The 27,990-nt window shown below is 49.2% G+C and overlaps 1 protein-coding gene across 4 annotated transcripts; it reads left to right on the top strand.

Moving 5' to 3' along the window:
• Positions 1–27,880, top strand: LOC143671360 (granulocyte-macrophage colony-stimulating factor receptor subunit alpha-like). Of its 4 annotated transcripts, XM_077146487.1 has the most exons (13): positions 231–332; positions 4,700–4,755; positions 7,659–7,759; positions 8,107–8,246; positions 16,573–16,699; positions 16,810–16,939; positions 17,020–17,204; positions 18,576–18,709; positions 20,868–20,885; positions 22,338–22,473; positions 25,181–25,280; positions 26,595–26,676; positions 27,321–27,880. In XM_077146487.1, the coding sequence occupies exons 3-13, from the start codon at positions 7,693–7,695 to the stop codon at positions 27,393–27,395; spliced, it is 1,194 nt and encodes a 397-aa protein (XP_077002602.1). In that variant the 5' UTR covers positions 231–332; positions 4,700–4,755; positions 7,659–7,692; the 3' UTR covers positions 27,396–27,880. The 4 variants fall into 4 exon arrangements, with proteins under 4 accessions (XP_077002601.1, XP_077002602.1, XP_077002603.1 ...); XM_077146488.1 differs by lacking the exon at positions 4,700–4,755; XM_077146489.1 differs by lacking the exon at positions 7,659–7,759.
• Positions 27,881–27,990: the final 110 nt, after the last annotated feature.

The following is a 27,990-nucleotide window of genomic DNA, read 5'->3' as shown; positions in this document are numbered from 1 at the left end:
GGGTTAAGCCAAGAAAATGCTGGCTGACCACTTTTCAAAGGAAGACCCCATTGACAGGATAGTATCTTTTTCTCAAAATCCTGACTTCAGGGAAGAATTCTTTAAAACGAAGAGGAAGGACGCCTCAGTATCGAGGGGAGAGCCTTATCAGACGAGGTCACTATCTGCACGGAAATCTGCAGGACGCCACTGTCTCGGGGGCTGGACCTTACTTATTTCTGCTTTGTGTGCCCACAGGTTATGGGTGCTCAGCTCTGCTCATCCCTCTCCGTCAGCCAAGGGAAAAAGCACCCGGCCCGGTCCAAGGAACGCTCCAGAAGCTCGGCCAACAGGTAAGTCGACTTAGCCCCACTTGGAGTGGCTTGGGCACACTCTCGCCGCCGTGTTGGGTTTGCGCAGGGCAGAAAAGGTGGCAATGCCTGCGGAGTGTGTCCCTGGAGGGAAGGAGGGAGAGTGACCGGATGGGCATTTGAACCGCCAGGGGGTCGGGGGAAAGAGAGAGGCAGGTCCAGAACAAACTCTGTGGTTTTGCTGCTTTATGAAGCCCCAAGCCAGTGTGACCGGCATGCTGGACCTTTGCTGAATGTGGGCGGATATGTGCCTGGGACTCTATCCATTCAATGCCCTCTTACCCTTGTGGGAAATAATTGATTCTTTTTCTTTGTTCATTTTGTATTAAAGTCAATGACGGTTGGTCCGCCCTGGTGGCTGAGGGAAATGCTTTGTAAATCAAAGAAGATTGGACAGTTCCAGGAGGGGGATGAAAGCAGAAGGTGCCACCGCAAAGGGAGTGAGTTTTCCAGGTGCGCCCAGCTTTGGCTCGGCTGCTCGGCTCCCACCTGTCCTTACCTGGAGATTCCAGGTGGTACCAGGCGGAGGTGCTCAGGTGATGCCCCTGGGGCTCTCTGTATAATGCAAGGTCTGCTTTTGCAGACCTGAGCGGGTGGAGATGCTGATTCCTTCCCCACCCCCGGGGGCAGCCCCAGGTGAGTGGCAGGTGTGTTCGTTGCCTGGGGTTTGTGTCGCAGTGTGAAGGACGGGGAAATGAGAAGACAGCAGGACCTCCAGGCAGCCAGGGCTGGGCTGGAGACCCTTGGGGGGATGCACTGGGAGGCAGCTGGGTTGGACCGTTCAGAGCTACCAAGACCGTAGCTCCAGCCTGAGTGGAGCTAAGCTGTGTATTGTGGTCACTGGCAACGGGGAATCGTGCATGAAAACTTGAACGTGGAATCTAAGTCTGCCTGCGATCTTGAACAGTTTAACGAAGGAAACACATGGGATCCACGGTGCAGGCTGCTCCGAAAAGGGGTGGCAGATGCCAGGAGAGAAATTGCACTGGGGAGTCAGGATAACATCTTGACCTTCACTGAAAAGTACAAGGTCGGAGATCAGTAAGCGTCTGGAAGACATCGTCTAAATCTGGAGATGCTTCTTTCGGTATCTGGGCAAAGAGCAAGGACGGGTGTAAGAATGAAAGGGAAAAAAAGTAACCCCACTTAATGATTTTCAGTATCTCAGTTGTGCCCACGTATCCTTTGGCTGATGTATCGAAGGCCGGAATGCAATATCCCAGAAATGGGTTGGCTTTTGCAATGGAGATTTATTAGCTTAGAATTTACAGTTCTGAGACCGTGAACATGTCCAGCTCAAGGCATCCACAGGATGGCACCTGGGCTCTGAAGACAGGCGCCGGGCATCTGGGGCTCTGCTGTCACACGGAAATGCACACAGCCAGTGTCTGCTGGTCCTGGGCTCTTGGGTTTTGCTGCTTTCAGCAGCCGGCTGATGAAACACAGGGCTTCACTATAACATACTATTCCGTCTGCCTCAAGGAGGGTTTGAAATATTCCGTAGGGGTGAGTTAAAAAGTGATTTTACCCCTTTGCAATCCAATGAAAACAAAAAGAAACAAATATTCTCCTCGGGACATTTCTCCAGGGAATGAACTTGGAGGATACTTGGTTTCTTTTAACTGTTCAGGGCAACCCTATGCATTTGCTTTGGGTGGACAATTTTTATTCAGGGGCGCTCTGAACCGAGGGGCATGTTTTTTTTAATTACTTGGCAATGCCCCGCCCACATACACACCACAGAGTCCTGTAATTCCCTGATCATTCTCTCCTCCTTGGGGTGAATTTGGCTGGTGGTTGCTTCCATGGAAGGGAATCACCATGCCATTAAGCAATTCGTCTCCACGGGAATTTGACTCTTCTCTGCACTGCAACAAATCCTTCAAAATTCTGTGTGTGCCAGTGAATAGTTCTCCAAGAAGGGCTGGGAGTCTGAGGTTTGGGTACAAGGCGGAACCCACCCCCCTCGGAGCTGTCCTTCGAAGCCCACCCTGCGGGAGGCAGGAGAAAATCTGCAAATCGTCTTCTTCCTTCTCAGCCGCCAAGCAATTGCTCGTGGACGTGCTTCTCCCAGAGACACATCAACGCAAGGGCACGGAGAGTTCTTCAGCAGGGATGCTTCCTGGAAGGGAGAAAAAAGGCCGACACAGCCTGTCCAGTGTTAGGAGACAATCTCCAGTCACCCCAAGTGCCCTTTGCGACTCCAGGGTTAAATTGATCACGGCAGGAGCTCGTGGCGGTATCAACTTCCCGGCGCAGTTCTCGGGATCCTGGTGTCAAGGGCTGGGAGCCGCCAAAACTGACGCCGTGGGGGATGTCCCCTGGGGCTGGACATAGCTGCCCATTGTCCCATCTGTGCATCTGAGGATGGGAGCATCCAATCCTTGTGTCCTCCTGTTGCCTGGAGGGGAGGTCATTTGACCTTGTCCCTTTCTGTCCACCTGGGGGATGTCTCTTGTGATTCAGGACATCTCACCCTTGTCCTTTTCTGTCCACAGAGGCATGTCCCCTTGGGAGTTGGGAGAGCCAACCCTTGTCCCCTCCTGTCCATCCAGGAGATGTCCTTGCAGCTCACTGTCTTGTTACTAGGACAGACAGAATTCTGGACAGAATGGACAGAGAAGGAGGCTTGGGGCACGGACCCTTGGAAGGTGGAGTCTAAGCAGCTAGGACCAGGCAAAGCTGACGGGGGACAGGACACGGGCCAGGGGGACGAGGCGATGGAGAAGAGCTCTCTGGGTGGACAGCGCCCCACATGCCTTGGAGCAGGAAAATGGGCTGATGCGCCGACCTCACCTTCCTGAAAGAACGTCTGGCACTCAGGGAAATTGACGATGCTCCCGGGGAGCTGGTTGGAGGTGCTCACCCCTGCAACGTCTCCCCAGGAGAAAGAGACCGAGGGACGCCTTCGAGGCAGCGGTCTGAGATGTCAGAAAGGGTAGCAGGAAGGTAGCTGAGCTCTTCCCAGGTGCAAAGGTCTCTGCTAGGACCGGCTAAAAATAAAGTTGGGGAGGGCGAGAGCCAGAAAAAGCTTCTGAATCACCTTAAAGCCATTCCTAGAAGGAAGAGATGGCGGCAGAAGCAGGAAGGGCACGTGCCAGGGGGTGACCTCTGGGAACCCCGAAAGTGGTTTTCTTCCCTCCTTTATTTTGTGCGTTTTCAACAAACGCGTGCATCACATGGCACGCGTCCCCATGGACGGTGGGTCCATTTTGCGATTGTTAAAATAATAGTATAGTAAATATTAGTGATCATGGTGGGTTTTATTAGGCTGTCTCGAGTCTTAAAAAGAGAAGACTTTATTGAGATATGTGTTACTTTCCAAAGTGCCACAAACTAGATGGCTTAAAGTAACGGAAATGTCTTCTCTCATGGTTCTGGAGGCCAGAAAAATTAAATCAAGGTATGGGCAGGGTTGGGTCCTTACACAGCCCCAGAGGAGGCGCCTTCCCACCTCCCCCAGCTCCTGGGGACCCTGGGGGCTCCTTGGCTTGTGGTGGCGTCACCCCAGGCTCTGCGTCCCCCTTCTCCCCTGTGCTTTTGCCCAAATTTCCCTCTTCTTATGAGAACGCCAGTCCTAGGGGATGAGGACTCACCCCCTACAGTGTGCCCTCATCTTAATTCCACCCGCAGAGACCCTATTTCAAATAAGTCAAGTTCACGAGTCCCAGATGGACGCGAATCTGGGGGGACGGTACTCAACCCCACGAAGAGATCCTTCCCAGATCAGACGATCCACCCATTTGAAGATAGCAATTCAATGGATTGTCGTTGATTTACACAATTGTGCAAGTACGGCCACCATCAATTTTTAGAGCATTTCACACATGCAATTTTAGAGCATTCACACATCTAATTGTCCCCCTATTGCCTCCACCCCACCCCCTGTCTTAGGTAACCACTTATCTGCTTCCTGTCCCTAGACTTTAGTTTTAAATGCAAAGAAATTGTGATTTCCACTGGAGAAATCCCACCGCCCGCCCCTCTCTGCTGGTACCAGCCCAATTCCCACGTCCTACCATGTGGGTCCTCTCCCCTCCCCACCGCAACTCCCCATTCTCCCTCACGGCCTCTGCTTCACCCCAAATGAAGCACCCTCAGAGCACAACTCACCTGCTGCCCCCTTCCCGCCACCTCCTCTTTGCTTTCCCCTTTCCCCCTGAGCCCCAATAGCCCACCCCACTGGGACCTCGTTTCTTCCCTCAGCCCCTTTCTTTGTCTGCTCCTTCTTGCTTTCTCTGCATCCTCCCAAGAAGCATTTCATTAAGCTCCAGTTCCCCAAATCTGGACCTGCAGTGACCATCCCCTCCACGCCAGTCCCTGCTCTGACCCTGCCTTTTCCTCTACAGTGGGCACAGAATCGGGGACCCCCAGTGCCTCCAGCTGTTCCTTGGACATTAGAAAGGTATGAGATGGCACCAAACTCGTCGTCATAGTCGAGGCGCCTGATATCCGGAGAGACTCACGGAATGGCATCCTTATCACACGTTCAGCAAAGATGTGAAAATTCAACATTTCTAAGCGAGAGAGAAATGACATACAGCCATGCCCTCTTGGGCTCGCTTTGCCTGGAACCAAACACCGTGGCCAAGTTCCCTGAGAACAGGGTACCCCATTCCCTGCACTGCCCCAGAGACCAAGACCTCCAGTGCTGTAGGCACTATACAAGTCTTTTGTCCATTTCCTAAAGTGGGTTGTTTGTCTTTTTATTGTGAAGTAGGATTTCTTTATGTATTCTAGATATTAAACCTTTATCGGTTATGTGGTTTCCAAATGTTTTATGTCATTGAGTAGGTTGTCTTTTCATTTTCTTGATAAAGTCCTTGAATGTGCAAAAGATTTTAATTTTGGTGAGGCCCCATTTATCTTTTTTTTTCTTTTGTTGCTTGTGCTTTGGGTGTAAATTCTAAGAAACCACCACCTATCACGGGATCTTGAATATGCTTCCCTACATCTTCTAGGGTTTTTATGGTCCTAGTTCTTATATTTGGATCTTTGATCCAAATAAGTTAATTTTGTGTGCAGTATGGGATAGGGGTCCACTTTCATTCTTTTGCATGTGGACATCCAGTTAGCTCTCCTAGCACCATTTGTTGAAAAGACTCTTCTTTCCCAACGGAGTGGATTTGGAAGCCTTGTCAAAAACCAATTTGCCACGGATATGAAAGTCTATTTGTGATCTCTCAGTTTGATTCTCCATCGGTCTATATGTTTGGTCCTTGAGCCAGGGCCATGCTGTTTTGACCACTGTAGCTTTGTAATAAGTTTTAAAGTTGGAAAGTGTAAGTCCTCCAGTTCTGCTTTTCTTTTTCAAGATGGCTTTGGCTATCCAGGACCTCTTACCTTTCCAAATAAATTCAGTGAATGGCTTCTCCATCTCTGCAAAAAAGGCTCTTGGCATTTTGATTGAGATTGCATTGCATCTGTAAATTGTTTTGGGTAGAATTGACATCTTAACAATGTTTAGTCTTCCAGTCCATAAGTATGGCATTTATTGAGGTCTTCTGTGATTTTTTTTAGCAACGTTTTGTAGTTTTTTACATTTAAGTCCTTTACATCCTTGGTTAAATTTATTCCTACATTTTTGAATATTTTATTTGCTATCACAGATGGAATTTTTTTCTTGACATTCTCTTTGGATTGTTCATTCTTTGTGTATAGAAACACTACTGATTTTTTCATGTTGAACTTGTACCCCACTACTTTACTGAAATCATTTTTTAGCTCTAGTAGTTTGGCTGTAGATTTTTTTGGACTTTCTACATATGGGAGCCTGTCAGCTGCAAACCTATCTTTTTCCTGTTGAATAAGGTTTAGTAGTGTTGTGTTTCAAGACACCCATCTCATCTAAGTTGATGGATTTATTTGCATAATATTTCCATTGCATTCTCTTACTATCTTTATATTTTCTATTAATCTGTAACAATGCCCCAGTTTTCCTTTATGATGTTGGCAATGTGTGTCTTCTTTCTCTCTTAGTTACTTTTCATTGTGATTCCTGCATCCTTATAGGAATTTTAAAAGGAGTTTCTAAGACACAAATCAGCAGCTATTAGTTAGATGCTTTATTTTTTTTTAAACTAATTTACTACAGTGGTGAGAAAATTCAGCGTCCAGCTGCAGAAGGGGTATTTCAATCCCTGAGTTAGATACTCAAAGCACAGCTGGCCCCATTACCCGGTGGCCAAACACTCTCAGGGTCATGTGATTCGACAGAGAAAAAAATGACCTAAATTAGAACATGATGGTGATTTTAATGTTCTCAGCATATTCCAGAAATACATATTTCTGCAGACGTAACTTTAAATGTCTTTAATAATAGAGGGGAAAACTGTGCGGTTGCTGAGAAAAAAAAAGGTTTGGCTATTACCCAGAAAGTTAAATATCGAGTTATGATATGATCCAGCAATTCCGCTCCTATGAATATTCCCAAGAGAATTGAAAGCAGGGACCAAAACAGATACCTGTATGGTGATGCTCATAGCAGCATAATTGACGGTAGCTTAAGGGTGGAGGCGACAAGTTGTCCATCAATGACTAATTATGTAAACAGAATATGGCACACCCATAAAATGGAATATTATTCAGTCACAAAAAAGAGTGAAGATCTGAACTATGCTAAACTGTGGATGAGCCTCAAAAGAAATGTGTTCAGTGAATGAGGCTGAAGACAGAGGGGCAGATATTGTACAATTTCACTTGTATAAAATACACAGAATATACAAGTTCATAGAGAGAGAGAGAGAGAGAGAGAGAGAGTAGTCTCCCCTGGGACTGGGGGGAAAAGAGAAGGGAGAGTTGTTGCTTCAAGGTACAGAATTTCTGTTTGGGTGATGAAAAAGTTTGGTCACGGATGCAGATGAGAATATAATGAATGTCACCGAATTCTACTTGAAAGTGACTAAAGCAGGAAATTTTATGCTGTCCAGACGTTACCACGATATATTTTTTTTCAGTTTAAAATAAAAGAATAACGGAGCAGCGGGCATCGGCGCATTGTAGGGAACGTCCCCTGGTCTTGGTGGGCAGAGCTGTCCAGCAAAGAGCTTTGTCCTCGTGGCAGGCATGAGGACCTCAACGGAAGGTGGTGATAGCAAAGCGGATTTGGTTTCGTCAGGGGAGCTGTGCGTGGGAGCAGAGCAGAGACCACACACTCAGCTCTGATATGACCTTGCAGAGTCCTTTCGCTTTCTGAGGGGCTGGGCAGCCGTCCAGCAGCTGGCCGTCGAGGGAGTGAGCTGGGAGCAGACAGCTCTCCAGCCTCGGGGTCTGACCCCTGATAGGGGGTCTCCTCTTTGGTGATTTCAGGTCCTGGTAGGAGCTGGGGCTGGGCAGGGAGACGATGCTGCACTACGGCTGGCTCTTGGTGATTCTGGCTGCAGTGGGCTGCCCAGGAGAGGGGCAGCAGGGTAGGTGCTGCCACAGTGCTCCAGGGTGGGCACGTGGGCACGGGAGAGGCAGATGGCTGCTGGTTATGAAGCAGCAACTAAGTGGGGAAGGGTCCTAACCTCCAGGGGCAAGGGCCCTGACCTCCAGAGGGGAAGGGTCTCCACCTGCAGTGGAGAAGGGTCCCTAATTCCAGTGGAGAAGAGTTCTGACCTCCAAAAGGGAAGGGTCCCCACCTCCATGGGGGAAGGGTCCGTAATGGAGGTCGGGACCCTCATCGGATGCCCTGCAAAATCTCCCACACCTGGACCTCGGACATCCACTGGGGGTGCCGACTTCCCCTGAATGTTCGTTTATTTTAAAATCACAGAGAAGAGAGCCATGTCTCCTATTATAAACATGAAGCTAGATCCAAGGAAAAAAATGATAACCTGGAATTACCAGAGAAACTTCACTCAACACACCTGTAAAATCGACACTCCAGATTCCCCCACCAGCCAAAGCCCTCAGGTGAGTCTCCCCTGCGGATGCAGTTGGGTTTGCCTCTGGGATCCCCTCGCTGCCTCCTTCCCCGCTCCTTTCTCTGTGTCTGGCTGCTTGGGGTAAAATTTACACGCTCCGTTTTCATGGCTGCGGAAGAGTGGAACTGCTGTATTCCCCACACTTGCCTTTTTTTTTCTCCCCCAAAATGGAGAGGAGGGGGCAATATAATGTGTTTCCACCTCTTCCACCCTAAAACTGCACTCTGGGATTAAGCCTTCCCCTCTGGGCTACCCTCATTCATGCATTCCTCACCTGTTTGTCCAGCACCCACTTAGAACCAGGTGAACCATCCAGGCAAACCTCAGGTAAACAGTTCCGCCCTCCGGAAGCTTCCAGTGCACCAGATTCTCACCTCTCCCAGGGCCAGGAGCCCAGAGAGACCCCTTGGGTTGTTCCATTAGGCTTGCGTGTGGTTAAACTTCCCTGGGGAAAAAAAAATCAATGGGTCAGAATTAAAACGTGTGCTGTTGGCATGTGTCCTAGAAAAAGGTTTGTCTGGCTTTCCCAGTTTTAAGATGGCTGGAAAGCCTTTGGCAGTAAGTAGCTACAGGAAGGAAATGGTATTTTGTGGCACCAGAGGGTAGGAGGGGGAGGGAGGGTCCCCCTTTGTAAAAAAAAAACAATGAAGTAAAGCAATAACATGTTGCAAAAAATTATGGAAAAACTGTCCTGCAGCTTGGTGAGAAAGAAAGGCTAAGATGGGGGAGGTTTATGCCCCCTGCCATCCTCTGGGCATGAAGGGTCCCCCACCCAGGGATGCCCCGGGGAAGGGACCTTCTGTCCTTCTTTGTCTGCGTTTGAGGAGTTAGTGGTGCCCTGGATACGGAGCTGATGGAAGACGCCTCGAGGGTCAAAGTGGACCCCTGCCATGGAAAGAACAGGCAGAGGAAAGTGCAGAGAGAAAGAAAGGGAGAAGGGGTGCCAAGACCAGGAGACCAGGGGACAGAGCGCTTGCTTCTTGGGTAACCAGCACTTTCTCCCACTGGTCAGTGGAGACGAGCTAATCAGCTAACCATTTGTGGGCCAAGGAACGGGAGTGGAAGGGTAAGCATCTGGCTTTGTCCTGGGTTTTATAAGTCAGAGGGGGAACAGAGGTCCTTCTTCAAGGTGAGCCCTGTGCCCGAACACAAAGGGTGGGGGATTTACTAACTGTCTCTCTTTTCTATTAACTCTTTTAAAAAATAACTTTAAATGTAAAAGAAAGTTGCAAAAATAACGTAAAAACAATCTTAGAACTCCAATATACCCCTTCATCCAGATTTTAGCATTTTGTGACGTTCATTATATCTCTCATCTATGTCTACCTGCCTGTCCTTCTATCTACCCATCCAAATGATCTATTTATCGTTTGCATAACCACCTTAAGTGCAGCACCAATTTCAGTAAATCCAGCTTTAATAGAAAATCTAAGTCTGTATTCCTTCATCAGTTGGCCTTATAATGATCTTTTTTTTCTGAATTGAGAGATGTTTTCAAAAAAATTTTTTAGTACTGTATATACACCATTAAATTTCCCCCTTTAACCAAGTTCAGATGTGCAAATGTAGTGGCGTCATAATTATCTTTTAATAGTGTGGCGAATTGTCTTCTTCACAGATGGCTTCCCCTTCCCTCCCCTGCTTGGCCATCCGTGGCCAAAACATCAGTGCTAACAGGACACGACTTCCAGCCTATTGATCTACCTGGTGCATTGCAGGAATTTTGCATAAATAAATGACTCTCGCACTTTTGTTGGAAATTTGTAAAATCTGTAAATCAGTTAGAAACACCTGAACCCTTCTAGGCTTCAGTCTCACTGGAAAATGTACCTCTCTGTCTTTATTTAGGCTCATTACATCTCACCACAAACTTTGTGTCGCTTCCTTTGCGGATCAGTAACTTCTGCACATTTTACAGGTTGCTGTTCGCAATGGGCTTGAAATTGCTTTTTAATATTTTCCTCCAGCTGTTCCCCATCGACATTGGAAAGCTACTGCTTCCATCATAGTCATCTCGTGTTCAGTGATTTCCTTCAACTATTTATACATTTGATGTATTTGATCAAAGAGCTCGGTTTTCTGGATATTATATGATTTAGAAGTCGTGCTAATTTGGCTCCCTCTTTTTTCAGCAGCGGTACCTTTGCTCGCTGTTTTGTTTCATATTGTGAATTCAATTGGGCTTTGTCCCCAGGTTCGATAGATTTAGAGGCTCTCCACTGCTGATGTAAAAGACATTAAAGTTCATTTAAATTCCGGATGCCGTGTTTTCTTTTTCAGGCACCGAATTTGCATGTTCCTGAAAGTCTTTTTCTTTCTTTCTTTCTTTTTTTTTTGGGTCTGTTGGGATTATTATTTTCCTTTCTCACGGACCTCACTGGTGTATTATTATTTTAACCCATTTTATTATACCATCCTTGCCCGCTTAAGACAAACTCTGAAAGATTTTAGTAACGTTCCTTGAATAACATTGAATTCAGTTTGTGAGTGCAGCCTTTTGGGGGTTCCTACATTTTGAAAAGTGAAACTGTTCCTTTCTCCTTTTTTGTAACAGGCTTTCATCTCCTATCTGAGTTCTGCTAGCTACATAAAATTGGTTAAGTTGTATTTATATATTTGCTACATGCTATGAATAACCACCATGGTACAGTAAATAGAACTGCCCCGTGTGAAGCTTCCTGTATTTTCTGCTTTTTTAATCTTGGGTTCGTGTTCATTTCCTTCCTCCTGATAAGCCCAGGTTTGCTTTTCGGTTAGTTTTCTGCAGAAAAAAAAAATGCTCCTTCTTTTTTGGTAACAGATCCTAACTTCTTTCCATTTATTGCCCCTTCTTTCTGGTTGAGTAACGAAGACACTTATTGAATGAGAATCTTGTAGAAGCAGAAGATAAACCAACCTTGCACGGTTTTTATTGAAATCATCTGTGCTTCTGGTTTCCTCCTTTTCCTAAGAATTAATAGGGGAAAATGAGCTTGCATTTGTTTTTTTTTTTTAATTCTGGGCCTCTTTTTCTATTTAATATGTTGTTGTTGGCTTTTTTTTTTTTTTTTTTTTGACTCAGAAAACATTGCCTATGCAATTTGTGCATGGAATATGGGTTTTGGCTTTTCTATAACACCTAGTTGAAGATAAAAATTTGCAAATTTAATGACTGGGAGAGAAGTCTGTGCCTGCTTGTATGGGTGAATCTAATACATCTGGGTTTATTCAGCCTTTGGATGTTGATTCACTCCTCCTGTCAAAATGTGAAGGTGTTAGTTACCGAACAAACCTGTGTGCATGCTCAATAACCAATGCCTGAGACCCCAAGTTTCAAAGAGGAAAAGAGTTTATTACTAGTAAGAGAGCAGATGGCCTAGAAGCCCAAAATCTGTCTCCCCAAACTGCAGTCATTCAAGTAGAGAAAAGCGGGGTGGGTTTAGGAGATGAGCCCCGCGGCCCCAGCTGATGTGATTGGAGGTGATCTGACACACGTGCAGATTGATTCCGTGCTGAGTCACAGAACATGTGGAGGAAAACGGCGGCCCTAATAGGAGGGTGGGTGATTTTTAGTCGTCTAATGAGGTCTGGGTGGCTTGTAGGTGGAAGTCGAAGCTACTGCCCATGTCAGGAGGGACCCACTTCGGTTGGAGCGAGTCTCGGTCATCCAGATGACTTTGGACTTGGGGTGGGTTGACTCTGGGCTGATCTAGGACCCTTCATGAAGAAACACTGGGGGCTCTTTAGTGATGGCGAGACTCTCAAGTTGAAAACTGGAGAAGTGGGTGCCAATGAAGGTGAGTCACAAGGATTTTACAAGCCCAGGGGCAGAAGATAAGGGCTATGCAATTCAGAGACATTAGGAATTTCCCTCTGTCTACTCCGATATGCCAGAAAGCACAGAGGAATATATGAGAATTCCAGGAACAAAAATCATCTCTTTAATGCTGACTTTTAGGGTACAAATGGGCATAGCCATGCACATCCCCAAGCTTTCATTTCTCGCTTTTGCTCCCTATTTCCTGCCATCTGTGCTTCAGTTGTTTCACTGCTTCCAAAACCCACAGCAGGTGGAACTTCCTAAACTGTCACCAACCCAGAAAGCACACTCCCATCCAACACCTGCCCCATCCTTTGTGTCCCGGGAATCAGCCTTCCCATGTATTTTGGGGGTGCACAGATGCCCCCCATTTTCCTGGGACACGGGGCACAGACCTCATTTCCATCAGTGGCCTCAACAGCCTTTATCTGAGCTGTTTGTCTCCACCAATCCGTGGGAACAAAATGCTTGTTGACCAAACTTGGGGGAAGCATCTCTCCTTCCCCATGTCCCTAAACTTTGGTAGCCCCCAGGCTGAGCGAGTTGAAACCCCCCCCAAAAAAAAATAAATAAAAATGAAGTCTCCTCCTGGGGAATACGCAGGCCTGGGGGCAAAACCGCTGACTTCTGTCCCATCACTTCACCCTCGCATCGTGCTGCCCAGCACTCAGTTCTGTCTTTCGAGCCTCGTCCACTCCCTGCTATAAAAGGAAAGCCTTTTTTCCTAAATACTGAGCTTTCTATTACTTGCCCTTCCATAATCCCATAGAGTAAAGCCTCTCCTAAACCTAAATGGAGATTTGTATTTTTATGACACTTGGGAGTTAATGCCTACCCCTCCTGCCCCCTAGGATCCTTCCCCCAACTTTGGTTTCCCATCTCCTATCTTTCTGTAACTCACACTTCTTGTCGGATTTCACTTTTAACCCACGCGTGGGAGGGCTTGTTAACAGGCGGAGTCCTTGATCTTATTGGCAAAACTGACAAGTTCAGTTTTCTCTTCTGTGCTGTGGTTTGACACAGCATCTGTGTTCATTTTTTAAATGAGCCCAGGCTCGCTCTCTCTTTTGTCTTCTGTCTCTTGCATGGTGGATTATTTGCTTTTTATTTTTTTTTCCCATTGATTTTGTGTGCCTCTACCTTTGAATACTGCCGGCGTGTATCTTACATTTTATATTAAAAATTTCATATTAGCTCTGATTTGTGAATTCCAGAGCATGTCATGCCTGACCTCCCTGATTTTGGGGGGTCCACACTTAACTCCCCCCATACCAGGCACTCTTATCTGGGATTTGGGGGTGCCACAAAGTAACAAACGAAGCCAGACAACAAGGTGTTGATTTGAGGTCTCAGAGTGGGAACAGAGGTTCAGGGGGCAACCCGAATTGTGTCCCATCTTGGCACTTCCAAGCAAGGGGTTTCAAAGGAAAAGTAAGAGTTTGCAAGCCATTTGCGGTTGGTGGATATTTGGGGTGCTCTAATTGTCCCTCGGGCTCCACAGTTAACTGAGTTCTTTAGCGTGGTTTGTTTTTGTGTCCTGGTGCCCTTCGGGTTTGAGGAAACTGTTGCTTGAGGCTGCACACGCTGTGGCAGCTTGTGACCTCCGGCGGAGACCTGCCCAAGTGTCCCCTCCAGACTGACCTCCTGACTCCGCTTTAATCTCTTAACCACAGTCATGTTACCTGGCGCAGGTGGTGGATTTTGTGCCCGAGGTGCTCGAATGACCAATTCCTGAGATGCCAGAGTGAAAGAATTTATTCCTGGGTGCACAGGAGGAGATGAGATAGCCTTTTGGCCCAGAATCTGTCTCCCCAAACTGCACTCATTCTGCTAGTTTTCCAGCATTAAAAGATGGGCAGGGTTTAGGATAATGAGCCCAGCGGCTCCAGGTGATACAATTCGAGGTCATCTGACATGCCGAGTCACCAAACGCGAGTAAGAAAACAGTGGAACGAAATACAGGTGAATTGTAGATTAAAGTCGAAGCTTCTGGGAATCCCAGACAGGCTCATCTTGCTTGGACTCAGGTTCCTTCATCAAGATCGCTTTGGGATTGAGGTGGGTTAGTTCTAGGACTAAGAAATTAGAATTTCAGGGATGATTTTGGTGACTGGATGCTTGTACAGACATTGTGGGATTTGGAGTGGACAGAGGGTCATAGCTGAAATCCCCAAACCATAAAAACAGCTGCCCTGATGTCTGAACTGATTGTAAAAGCCCTTATCTTGTGCCTCTGTGGCTGTGAGAGGTGTGTCACTTTCTGAGAGTAAATTGTAAATCGGGGGCTCTAACGCTAATGAAAACATTCAATTCAGTCATTCACTCGTTCGAGCTCCTGCTGTTGAGAAGTTAACTTGTCTCCCTTCCTTTTGGCTTACAGCTTTAGTATTGAAATGAGAACGATCACATGGTCTCCTTTTCTGCTTAGAGCTTGCAATTTTAAATTGTGGTGATCTCATCCCTCCTTGCTAAAATCCACAAAAACTTTGAACCCCCCTAAACTCAGGGGGACAGATTTTGGGCTGCTCGGCCATCTGTTTGCCTACTACGTGCCTAGAAATAAACGCTTTCTCTCTTTGAAACGCTGGAGTCTCGGGAATTGGTCATTGAGTGCGTCCAGCAAAAGAAGCCACGGCCTTTGTCCAGTAACAGGCTGACCGGAGACCCTTCATTCATAAACTTTAGGGGGTGTCTTCAGTGACCACAAGACTCCAAAGCCAAAAAATTGGACAAAATGGGAACAAATGAGGGTCAGTCACAAGATTTTTATAATCACAAGGGCATGAGATAGAGGCTATCCAATCATTATCAGAGAGATTCCAGTGGTTGCCTTCTGTCTACTCCAATATCCCAGAGAGTCAAAAGGAATCTGTAGATAATGATTCAGTCATCAAAAGCATCCTTTGAAAAAATGAAAAAGAAAAAGAAAAAGAAAAAATCATCCTTTGAATCCTATCTTCTCAATTACCGTCCTTCTATGTTGTTTTATTTCTTTTCCCAGGAAACAGGATGTTCCTGAGCTGATGGTTTTTTGCACAACATATTTTTTTTCTTTCGTATCTTTTGAACTTTGTCTTCAAAAGTATTGCCGTGGTGACGATCGATATTTCTCTTCCAACTCTGTGTGTCTAATTGCTGTGAACCCTGGACATGCCCCCTTTGATTAGTTCTTAATTGGGGCTCTGACTAAGATACTGTTGGGGAAATATCATTAAAAATAAAATCTGTTGCCAGCTGGACATCACTTCCCAGAAAAGAAAGAAAGCAAACAGTTTTATGATTAAGTGCGCGTTAAACCGGACGGCGACACGTCACAGGCATCCACTCGTGAGATTGCAAATAAGTAAAGAAATCTCACCCTTTCCCACAGCCAGGCAGATACAATGGAATGCCACATGTTAACTGTTTGTATTCAAAGGAAAAAGAAAACTTGTTGCATCTTTTCCAAGTAGGAAGTTACATCCAGGGGCAAAGGTCCCACAGAGAGAGGAGATGTTCCATTTTTTAAAGTTTTCATTTCAAAGAAATGTCCCCAAGGGCTCCAAAAAAGACATTCCTGGGATGCAAACTTGGCAACAGGCTTTTATCCAACTTCTCAAAAGATTTACATACATCTCAATGAAGCAGGGCTCTTTCATAATCTCAGGTTTTTAAAAGCAGCTGCTAAAAGAATGTTCTGTTTTTTTCCTGGCCCCAAGAGAATTTTAAATTTCACTTTTTGGCATTGCAGCTTCTGATTCGCCCTTGCAATACCCAACTGGAGGGTGGTTGTGAGTCCTTGCGTATATAAGGATGTCCTTTCTTCGACCTTGATGTGAACCTCCCTCTTTTGGCTGTATTTAAACGTCTTTGGAAACAGGTTTCCCCTAAAAAGTACAAAACACTCCGTTGTTGGGCTGGTGTTTGGTGTCATAAACTCTGAAATCAGCCTGATTGTTACTTCCTCTGCAAGTGGCTGAATGTTCTCCAAGAATGCTTTAGGAAATTCTCCATTATCTGTTCATTCCTGAGCTTTCCTTTCGGAATGGGCTGCTCTCCAGCCAGCTCCCTCTGCTTTTTTCATCACGCCTTCATTTCTGGATACAAAACCTTTCTTTCCTTCTGTTTTAGGACTTCAGAGCAACTTCTAGAAGAGGGGTTTGTCCAGTGTCCAAACCAGGCCACGGAGGGGGTTGAGGGTGGGGCTCCCCAGAGGGGCAGAAGAGCCGCCCTGTAAGTCTGTCTGTCTGTCTGACTCTCTAATTGTGGACTTAAACTACAGTACCCTGTAGTGCTCTTTGCAGCGTTGCTTCTTTTCGGTATTTTGATGGCTATTGCAGTGTGGTCAGAAATCACCAAAAGAGATCGTGTGTCCAGCTCAAATCCTGGGGCGGGAAGACATTGTCTGACCTCTAGCTGACCGTAGATTCTGGTCCGAGGTCTGGGGCTCCCCTCCTGGAACTGTCAGCAGCTGGAAATGGGTCCAAGGGCACCCAAACCCTCAGGCGACATCTGCCCTTCCTTGTATCTCTTCCAGGTCAGAGAGAATGACACCTACTTCTGCACATTTCCGAACTCCGTGTTACATAGAGGGGCCATCCTGAGTGTGGATATCATTTCTGATGGGTATGCATTTCAGGAAGTGCTGACCTTTAATAACTCAGGTGAGGCGGTTTACCTGAGCCTGGCTACTCACCTGCCCCCAATACCATCGGCAAGGTTTTGGGGATGGGGGTGGCGTAGCCTCTGAGCATGTTTGGTCCTTCCTTCCCAGGTAAGGAAGGCTCTGGGGCAGTCAACTTCTCCTGCCTCATTTATGACATCCACTTCATGAACTGCAGCTGGTCGGCTGGCCCGGCCGCCCCTCAGGATGTCCAGTACCACCTCTACAAGTGGGACACCTGGTAAGCTGGATGGTGCCAGAGCTGGGGCTGGGACTGGTGCACATGCTGGCCTCTGGTTGAGCCTTTTTGGGATGTTGCAGGTTCGGAGAGGAGGCAGAATGCTCCCAGTACCTCAGCGACCCAAAGGGGATGCACGTGGGTTGCCATTTCAACAAACTCTCTGAACCAAACCGGATGGACAACTACTTCTTCTTACTGAATGGAACCAGTTGCAAAACCGCCATCCCGTTTTTGGATTTCACTCCCTTTGAAGCTCTTAGAATTGGTAAGACAGATTCTCACCTTGTGTGTTCCTTGGATGGGAGGGGGCCCCTTGCCTAGTTGGCCTTCTTTCTGTACGGGGATGGTCTGTTGGGAGAGCAAACAGCCCAGAGGAGGACAAAGGCTCTTTCAGAGCTTGCCCTAACAAAGGAGTTGACCAGTATCCCTTGTTTTGGGTGGAGTCTCCAAGGCATACAGGAGAGTGGGAGAGCTTTGTACTGGAAAAAGGGAAGAAATCTGATATTCCCCGATGAGAAACTGTTGATGCCAAGAAGATGAAAGTAGGACATCCAATGTGACGGGTTAGGGCTAAGCTTAGATAGTTTTCTCTGGTCTGTCCAGAGTTGGATGGGGGCACAGTTTAGGCCAGCTGTTAGTTATTGATAAACTCCTGGCTATTGGGGGGTGATTGTTATAGGGTTTGTAATTTGGCTTCCTGGTTGGCGCAGGTCATGGTGAGATTTTTGTTTATATATGGTCTGACCGTTGTCCATTTGTATATTCAGTTTCTCGCCGTGACGGGGTGCAGGGTCCTGGACAAGCTCTCGGGAAGTCAGAATCTGGGAAATGTGCAGGGAGGGAAGCAGGAAGCCCACTGAGAAATATGGAAGCCTCTCAGATACGGTCTTTGCAACAAAGACAACTTTTCCCCCAAACCTCTGCCCAGCCATAAGGAAGGCTCGGGGGCTTCTTGGGATGATAGATGCACCGTGCATGGTGGATTCACTGGGACCCAAGCAAGGTAGCAAACACCTCTGCCCACTCCTTCCTTTGGGGGCCTTCCAACCCCAAGCTCGGACCATGGCTCCTTTGACCTTCTTTTGCATCCCTGCTGTCACTCTGTCCCCCCATGGCCTCAGGTTCCAGAGTGTGGTCCACTCAAGAAGATGAAGTCTTTTTGATCTTCATGAAACATCCCTTGGACCAGTTGGCAATGTCCATACGTAGCTGGAGCTTGGATGACTTTGGTTGTCAGGACAACCAGTTCTGTTGGCTCCGTGTTGACCGTGGCTGACCTGAACCCCTGGGGCATAGTGTGTCCTGCAGGAGCAGAAGAACTAAGAAGGTGGACACGCTCACCTGCAGGCAGAATGGCCTGGGGTCCCAGCCATGTGTTTGCAATTCTACAACATGGAAGGGGTGGGTGGATCCTGCCCAGGAAAGCATACCTGAGTCACGGAGGGGTTGTCCTACGGTGTTCTAAGCTTACCTGAGCTCTCACTGCCCCTAACCAATGGCCTTCCCTCTCTCATGCATAAAAAAAAGGAAAAAAATAGCACAAGTGACAGCTAAGATACATTTCTCTAGGGCTTCCGTTGTCACTGACATATCCATATTATAGATGCATGATTAATTCATTGTACGTTCATTTTAGAGAAATATAACCCACCATCAAACATCACGGTCAACTACAATGGATCGAATCATATTATACAGTGGGACAATCCTCAAACAAGATTTGATGTTTCCAGTCATATGTTATATTACGAACTGGACCTCCAAAAAGAGGTAATGACCCCAAACCTACGGGACAACCCTCCAGGCTGCTTTCTTGCTCTTTCTCGTTGAGTCCTCGGAATGGAGAGTGTGATCTCTTATCCTGTGTCAGTTCCTTTACCCCCTCTTTGCCATGTATGTGCTATTTGCTACTATTTTTGTCGGTTTCATCATTTTCTACCGTGTCTTGGACATGGTAGAGGCGATGAATATTGTGTCACTGGATTCTGTTATATTCCTCTGAAGAATGTTGGTGTTTGTTTTTGGTAGATCTAGTAACCCAACCGGATTTGAACTCTGTCTCGCCGTGAAGGACAGCGGCTGAAGCATAGTCTCGTCTCTCAGTATTTGTCACCTTTTGATGAAATGCCATGTACCTATTTTTCATTTTCTTGTTTGTGCTTTCAGTGTCATCACCGAAAAACCACTGTCTCATCTGAGGTCGTGATGGTTGACCCCTGTTTTTCTCCTAAGAGTATAATAGTGCTTACGTTCAGGCTTCTGATCCATGTGGAATTGACTTTTGCATGTGGTGTTGGGTCCAAATTCATTCTTTTGCTTGTGGATAGACAGTTGTCCCAGCGCCATTTGTTGAATAAAATCTTTTCTTTCCCCGTTGGATTGTCCTGGCACCCTAGCTGAAAGTCCACTGACCGTAAATGCAAGGGTTTCTTTCTGGACTTTTCATTATATTCTGTTGATCTATTTATCTGTTGTTTACCTTTCCTCACTCTCGTGATGCCTGAAGCTGTGTAGTACGTTTTGGAATTGAGAAATGTAAGTCTTCTAGCTTTGTCCTTTTTTCTCAACATTGTTTTGGCCGTTTAGGGGTCCCTTGTATTTCCCTGTGAATTTTAGGATCAGCTTTTCCAATTCTGCAAAAAAAAAAAAAAAAGCAGTTGACATTTTGACAGGGATCACGTTGAATCTGTAGATCAATTACAGAGTGTTGTCAGCTCAAGAAGATTCAGTGTTCTAATCCCTGAACATGAGATGTCTTTTCCGTTCACGCCTCAATTTCCTTCAGCGACGTTTTGTTGTTTTCAGTGCATGTCATCCACTTCTTTGTTACGTTTGTCCCTGGGTAATTTTGTTTGATGCTGTTGTAAATGGAATTGTTTCCATAGTTTTGTTTTTTGGATTGTTCATCCCTAAGAAAATTGAAGCAAAATCTGAACGTGCATTGGGGAAAGTCCATTCATGAGAACTCCACTAGGTGCTTCTCCAAGGTCTTGACCTGCCCACGCGTTCCCCTCCTGCACCCCTCTCCCTGCCCCCCATGCTTCTCACTGCAAGGGAGCATCGGGCAGCCCCAAACCTGGACGGGTGACACCCCACCACCCACCCAACATGTCCGTTTCACTACAGCCACATTGGAGGGGACCATGGGACCTCCACTGCCCCCGAGCACACATGAGATGAATGCTAACGTGGAGCTCCTGCCTGCTTCCCTAAGCTCCTTGTAGCTTCACAGGTGACCTCTCACAGGTGAACTCACACAGGTATCGCCACACAGGAGGCCTCACATAGGTGATCTCACACAGGTGTGTCTCTCAGGTGACCTCACACTGGTGACATCACACAGGTGACCTTTCTCAGGTGACCTCTCACAGGTGAACTCTCACAGAGGACCTCATACAGGTATGTCCCTCAGGTGACCTCCTCCGGTGGCAATCGGTCCACTCCTCTACTCAGCCACCTTCATCCAGCCCGTGCTGTCTTACTCCAGCCCCACTCCCTGCTAAGTGAACCTCAGCTTACACACATACCCCTTTCTTCTCCAAAGGGCAAGGGCCAGCATTGAGGTGGGCCAACGGGCTTCACTGCAACCCCCCCAGGTGTGCATGTCTGGGCACCAAGCCTGTAGGGCACCACCATTCCCAGGTGCTGGGGGTCTCCTGTGCCCCAAGAGGCTCAGTCCCTCTTTGCCAGGGGGGATTCCTCACTCTTCATATAAGTGCATGCTGCAGGGTGGGTGGGCATTGCTTCCGAGCCAGCATCTCCTTCCAACACGGTCACAAGGTCACTTGACGCAGAACTGGACGCTGTCCTAGGCTCTCCCCCTCGCCGTCCGTCATAATTATCCTGCCCCACAGAGGCCAGTCTGCAGGATGGGACCTTGGCTTGCTGATACACTACCTGACCAGTGTCCTCTGCTCTCTCTTTCCAGGGCAGCTCTCGAGACCCCGTAAGTATGGACATCCTGCCTTTGGCCCCTAAGACATGACAAATGGCCACCCCCACACCTAGGTTTGCCCAGCTGTGGTCCCAGTCATCAGGCACTTTGCTGGGAACTCATATTTTCCTTGACTCGTCCTGGACTCAGCTCAGTGCATTGGTCACAACTCACACAGTGGACAGGGGCGTCCTTGGATGGCTCTTCAGCTACTAGATGGGCCTCCCCTCGGCTACCAGATGTGGCCACACCCCCTCCACCTTGCAGATGCGAGCTGTCCCACCACTGGGGTGGGGGCACGAGCTCCTGGGCGTGAATGGGCCAGGTGAGGTCACTGTGTGCTTTCCCCTCCTTCAAATGCCAAGGAGACTGGAAAGAGGATTAGCAGTCGTCCGAAGGCGCCTTTGGAAACCAGCTCTGGGGAGTTATTTCTCCGACCTCGGCCTCACCTGCAGCTCACATGTCCTTGCATGTCGTCCTAGAACATCCCGCTGCCCAGAAGAGGCCGTTCCCCTGGCGGCCGGCTGGGACTCTCTGCCATCTTCCTCAGTTTCCATCTTGATGGGCTGGTCCCAGGTCCACACCTGCCCCACAGGTAGCTGCCTCTGGTGGGGACAGACAGTCAGCATAGTCTGGGATCCGCTGAGTGTAAGGGAGAGACGCACGGCTGAGAAAGGAAAGACATTCAGGGCAGCTGTGTGCAATCTCAGGGAAAACAAACCCTACCCCGGGAGTCAGGAAGATCGAAAAGGCAAGCGTTCATACCACTTCAGCTGTGCAAAGTTATTCCAGGTGTGCAATCACGGTCCATGCTAAAAAGAGACACCGTGGCCTCTAGCACGACAGCTGGACGGCAGGGACCTGGTGTGTCCCCCAGGACTCGGACCTGCCCCTGCCCCCCAGGAGGCCACACGGCTGAGGGGGAAGGAGAGGAGATGTCCTCCATGCCCTCATGCGTGAGGGAGGCTCGGTGGCTCCAGCTCATGCCCAGGAAAGAGCCCAGCTCCTTGGACATGGCCGTGCTGGGATGTGTTTGGACAGAGACGTGCCCCTGAACGGGAAGCACCCCCTTTCTCTTGCTGGCCGCCAGCCCAGCTTCCTTCTCTCCCAACTCATGCCGGCCAGGGCTCTGGGGTGCATGGTGCCACTGTGGACGGAGAAGGTCGTGTTCATGGGTGATGACCAGACGGACCAGATCAGTGAGGACATGCCAAATGAGGACGAATGCACAGAAAGCTGATGTCCGCTGCAGACGGCACTGCACTTCCTGTCCTTCGTTGGGGACGTGCAGACTTGGGGGTGCATGCAGAAGGGACGAGGGGTTGGGACTCCCCCAGCCAGAGGTCGGGGTCTCTCCATCCCGGACCCCTGCCCCTCTTCCCTGAGTGTGCTGCTGCTGCCACTGGGCAGCAACCAGCCTGTCGCCCACCGTGGGGCTTCAGCAGAGACTTGTTTCTGTTCCAGGTTTTCCAAACCGGAGCCGACACGAACGTGTACTTGGTGCCACGTGCTGACGCCGCGGGAGAAAACTACCTGAGAATGCGCGTGAGGCACCTGCGTGGCCACATCTGGAGCGAGTGGAGTGAGGCGCTGTGCTTTGGTGAGTGCCCGGTGCCAGGAGAGATCTGTGGAGACCCACCCAGCCCCCTCCCCCTGGATCCTGTCACCTGACCATGAGCGGTTGGGGATTTACGGCAGAAGACTCTGTCCTTGGCAAGCACAGGTGGAGGTCTGTGACAGGTCACCTGTGAACAATCACCTGTGGATGTCATCGGTGTGGGGGACCTATGTACATTCACCTGTGTGCATTCACCTGTGTAGTTCCCCTGTGTGAAATCACTTGTATATACTCATGTGTGTGCATTCTCCTGTGTGAGGTCACCTGTCACCTGTGTGCATTCACCTGTGTGAGGTCACTGGTCACCTGTGTGCTTTCACCAATGTGAGAGCACCTGTCACCTGTGTGAAATCATCTGTGTGAGGTCACTGGTCACCTGTGTGCATTCACCTGTGTGAGGTCACCTGTCACCTGTGTGCTTTCACCTGTGCGAGGTCATTGGTCACCTGTGTGCATTCACCTTTGTGAGAACACCTGTCACTTGTGTGCATTCACCTATGTGAGAACACCTGTTACCTGTGTGAGTCACCTGTCACCTGAGTGCATTCACCTGTGTGTCACTGTCACTGGTGTGAGTACCTGTCACCTGGTGTGTATTCACCTGTGTGAGGTCACCTGTGATCTGTGTGAATTCACCTTTGCAAGTTACCTGTCACTTGTGTGTATTCACCTATGTGAGGTCACTGGTCACCTGTGTGCATTCACCTTTGCGAGAACACCTGTCACCTGTGTGCATTCGCCTGTGTGAGAACACCTGTCACTGTGTGCATTCGCCTGTGTGAGAGCACGTGTTACCTGTGTGCATTCACCTGTGTGAACTCACTGGTCACCTGTGTGCATTCACCTGTGTGAGAGCACCTGTCACCTGCGTGCATTCACCTGTGTGAGAACACCCATCACCTGTGTGAGTCACCTGTCACCTGTGTGTATTTAGCTGTGTGAGATCTCTGGTCACCTGTGTGCATTCACCTGTGTGAGAGCACTGTCACCTGTGTGAGTCACCTGCCACCTGTGTGTATTCACCTGTGTGAGGTCACTGGTTACCTGTGTACATTCGCCTGTGTGAGGTCACTGGTCACCTGTGTGCATTCGCCTGTGTGAGAGCACCTGTCACCTGCATGCATTCACCTGTGTGAGAACACCCGTCACCTGTGTGAGTCACCTGTCACCTGTGTAAGCTCACCTGTGAGGAGGCTAGAGAGGAAGCTGCCCAGCAGTTCCCGCACCACACTGCAATTCCTGGAGGCTGCACTCAGGTCCTGGACTTTAACTCAAGAGCGAAACACACCTGGGAAAGGCTTCGAGTGGAGGACAATGTGACCGATTACTTCATGCTGGGCAGACCCCTCAGATTCAGGGGTTCACAGCTGGCTGGACACAGGATCCACTGAGAACTTTTCAGAATGCCCAGGAGGGGTCTTACCTCCCAGCATTGCACTGTAAATGACCATGGTGCAGAGACAGAGGGGAGGTGGGGCCAGGGTGCAGCTGGGGACGGGTTCAGGGTGTAACTGGGGGGATGGGGTCAGGGTGCAGCTGGGGGGATGGGGTCAGGGTGGAGCGGGGGACGGGGTCAGGGTGCAGCTGGGGGGATGGGGTCAGGGTGCAGCTGGGGGGATGGGGTCAGGGTGGAGCTGGGGGGATGGGGTCAGGGTGGAGCTGGGGATGGGGTCAGGGTGCAGCTGGGGGGATGGGGTCAGGGTGCAGCTGGGGGGATGGGGTCAGGGTGGAGCTGGGGAAAAAGGGTAAGGGTGCAGCTGGGGACGGGGTCAGGTTGCAGCTGGGGGGATGGGGTCAGTGAGAGCTGAAGGGATGGGGTCAGGGTAGAATTGGGGTATTGAAGCCAGGTTGGGGAGGAGGTTAGGGTGTTACTTGAAAAGCCCACATCCCTCCAGGTCTGAAGCTATTGGGGTCTATCTCCAAACAGGGGGTGCATTGACCTGTGCATGTGCCAATTCTTTTACCCCAGAAAGGGCTGCTGGGAGCAGGAAATGCCCAGGGTCAGCCACCTACCTGTGAGTGTGACTCTGTGGGACCCTGAGGGTCCCTTTTTCCCAAGAAAGCTCTGGAACAGCCCAGTGTCTCTCTCCAAGGACCCCTCCACATCCATTCCTTGGTTGATGGGAATGGAATTGGATGGCTAAAAGCCACACAGGGTGGCCCACTCCCCTGAAGCAAAAGACCACTCCCCACCCTGCCCCTCCGCTGAGGCAGTTGGCTTAGAAGCAACAACTGATGCAAGTCAAATTGGAGTCCTGCAAAGAAAGCCTCCTGTACAATAAAAGAAGCTTCTTTACCCACTCTTGACTTTTCACTATTACTTATTCATTCCTTTGGCTATAACACTTAGGGTGGCATCTTAAGCAAATGTTCCTTGGAGAAGAGATGTGTTATGTAGTATTAGCTGTGTCCTCGAGGATATGTATTTAGTGGGCTCTCTCCATAGAGCAAGGTGTGGAGAAGGCAGAGGGAGTAGAGATGGATGCAACAGGAGAAACGTACATTCTCTGAGGCCACTGGTCTTTCCTTCTACCCTTTCTATCTCTCTCTGGTCCCTGAGTCTTGAGGTTCTCTTCTCTCCTCTAACCTGCCTCCCCTTCCCATGCCCCCTTTCCAGCAGTGTGATAACAGGCGGCCAGGTAACTGACCCCCCAAGTCACTCTGACCCTCTGCTCCTCTTTCCCTCCAGGTTTCAAAAAGCAGGGTTTCGATGGCACCGTGGCTGTGATTGTGCTGGTTGTCGGGGTGGCAACAGCGCTCACGTTGGCCCTGATGTTCCTCTTTAAAAGGTAACCTTTACCCACACCCCTCCCCAATTCCTCACCCCACACCTGGGGGCGACACTGAGCTTTACCTGGCCCTACCTGTTCTACCAGGAAATGTGCCCAGAGATTCTCAGGGTTCTCCCCCAACGGTGGGGTCATGTGAATGTTAGCTGTGTGTGGGTGTGCTTGTGAGGGCCACACTTTCTCTACAACCACACGTTAATTATTGTGTGTCTGCAAGGGCTATTGCACTTTAATCGAGGATTTAAACGAAGGGGTTATGGTGTCCCCAAAGGGGCTCTGAGGTCCCCTGAAAGTCAGTGCCCAGGAGTCCAGCACACAGAGAGGGAGCCCCTGGGGCACGTGCAGACCCCCAGCTGCACTGAAGCATGTGGCAGTCGCCTGCTCTGCTCTTGGCAGCAGGTCCTAATTCCACCGCTGAGGACTGCGGGATATGGGTCCCCAGCCCCAAGCGCAGGGCTGGGGGCTGCATCCAGTCGACCTGGGGTCCAAAGTCCGGGTGGCCCGAGGCTCTCACTGGGCTGCCTGGTGCACGAGTGAACAAGCTGTCCCAGGTCCGAGAGCCGTGCCCGAGCCTCCTGTCCTCATGTGGAGTCGGATCCCTCAAGGGACCCTGGGGCAGAGCTGGGCACAGTGTCCTGTGGATAGAGGAGGTGGGGGCTTGGGAGAAGGGCCATTGGCTAAGGAAGGGCCAGAAATCAAAGCATCCGGAGGGTCCTGGGGACACGTGGAAAGTCCTGGGGGTGCCTGGAGGCCCCTGGGGATGTTTGGAGACCCTGGGGTCACCTGGAATGGGGGTGATGGGAGATCTCTGGGGAAGGGGAGCTGGAGGGTCTTAGAGGGTTCTGGAGTGCTTGGAGAGCCCTGGAGTTAGGGTTAAGGTTAGGGTTAGGTTTAGGGTTAGGGTTAGGATTAGGGTTAGGTTTAGGGTACCCGAGTGTGCCTGAACACAGGCAGATATGGGACCAGCAGGGAACCTGGTTTGCCTTCCTGCTCTGGGGTTGCTGAGCCTCAGTGGGGAGGGGTCTTAGGGAGGTGGGGGGGGATGGCGTGTGCAGCTGAGGACTCCGCGTCTCCCAGATCTTCCTCCAGTGTAGGTCTGTGAGAGGGGGCCGAGGCTGAGCTCTGTGCCAGCAGCCACTGTCTTCCCACTCGTTCCTGGGAGGGGGCCCCCCCAGCACCTCTCCAAAGGTGCAAATGCAAACCTGCAGTTTTAGACGAAGATGAGCTCCTTGTCCTTGGATTCTCCTTGCTGGGCAGAGGCTCCTGGGTAAGCAAAGCACGTCTTCCCTTCCTGTGTCTTCCCTTTGTCTCCAGGTACTCTGTGAGGCAGAAGCTGTTCCCTCCCATCCCACAGGTGAAAGGGGAGCTAGCAGGCATCTTTATTCAAAATGCAGAGGTGAGTGAGCGGCTCTCCCCTCTCCTTCTCCTGATGTTGAACCGCAGGGGCTCAGAGGGTTAGCGAGGTGAGGTCTTGCGGGGGGGGGGGGGGTGGCTTTGCAGGGCAAACGGGTGTGGCACAGGGTCTCCTCCCCTCCCCGACTGCAGCCCCAAACCTGCCAGGACTGGTCCCTCAGGTAAAGGCGACAGGTGTACAACTGAGTGTTTTTTCATATAGCCACAAAGTTTTGCATCCCTCAGCACCAGTGATTTTACCACCTTTTCATCATCCAAAGAGGCAACTGCTCCCCCATTTCGTTTTCTTTCTGTTTCTGAGCACCTGCTCACCTGCTTTCTATCTCCTTGGATTTTCCTCTTCTGGACATTTCGTAGAAATGGAAGCATGCAATCTGTCCATCTGGGTCTGGCTTCTTTCACTCAGCATCCTGTCTCCGAGGTTCATCCATGCTGTTACATGAATCAGAAGGTCCTTCCTTTCCACGGCTAAGCAATATTCCGTTGTACATCCACGTAGCCCATTTGGGCTCTTTGAACTTTTTGTCCGTAGAGAGGAACGCTGCTATTCGCTGATGTTTTCCCGCTAGCAGAACCCAGGAAATAGCCGTCCGTTCTCTCCACCGAGCATTTCCTTCTCTCTCTCAGCTGGCCTGGTACGGCAACTCTCCTCCAGATGCCCAGGAATCAGGAGACATGCTCGTTGTGCAAGATACGGGGTAATTTCGTAGGACGCCGGCGTTTGGCACCCCGTCCACTTTCGAAAACATCACTTCTCTCCGTCATATAATGGGGTGATTTTCTCCATCAGGCTATTTGTGAAACGGCTTTAAGTTGCTTTGTAACACCCGCCACCCAAAACCTGGCCAATGGCTTATTTGCGTGCTCGGGGATGGAACAGGTACCATAAAATTAAGCTCGGCAGAGGAGAGTATGGAGAAAATGTATGTATTGCACATACGTATGTCTAGAATTCACAGTAACTGCTTAATACGCGTTCATCAGCAGTAAAAAATGTACCAAATCAAGGTTATGAGTCATGGGGTCTGGGAGGATTGGGTTTTTTTTTTTCTTTGTGTTTCTGCTTGGGAGTCATGCAAACGTCCTAAAATGGATCGTGAGTATCCGTGTGATGTCTTTGAATAATTCTGACGGTTTGTAGCGTGTGCGATGCTAGCTCAATAAAATTGCATTAAGGAGAAGTTAAGCTACGCGTTGCCCTTCAAATGCAGCCTCGCCCCTGCGCCCGCAGCAGATACCCACAGAAGTGTGCAGCGAAACTATGTGCGTCTCTGATTATTTAATTGGGAATCTGCAG

The sequence above is a fragment of the Tamandua tetradactyla genome, chromosome X, assembly GCF_023851605.1.
Source record: "Tamandua tetradactyla isolate mTamTet1 chromosome X, mTamTet1.pri, whole genome shotgun sequence".
Taxonomy (NCBI): domain Eukaryota; kingdom Metazoa; phylum Chordata; class Mammalia; order Pilosa; family Myrmecophagidae; genus Tamandua; species Tamandua tetradactyla.
This window is presented reverse-complemented; position numbering and strand designations above follow the sequence as displayed.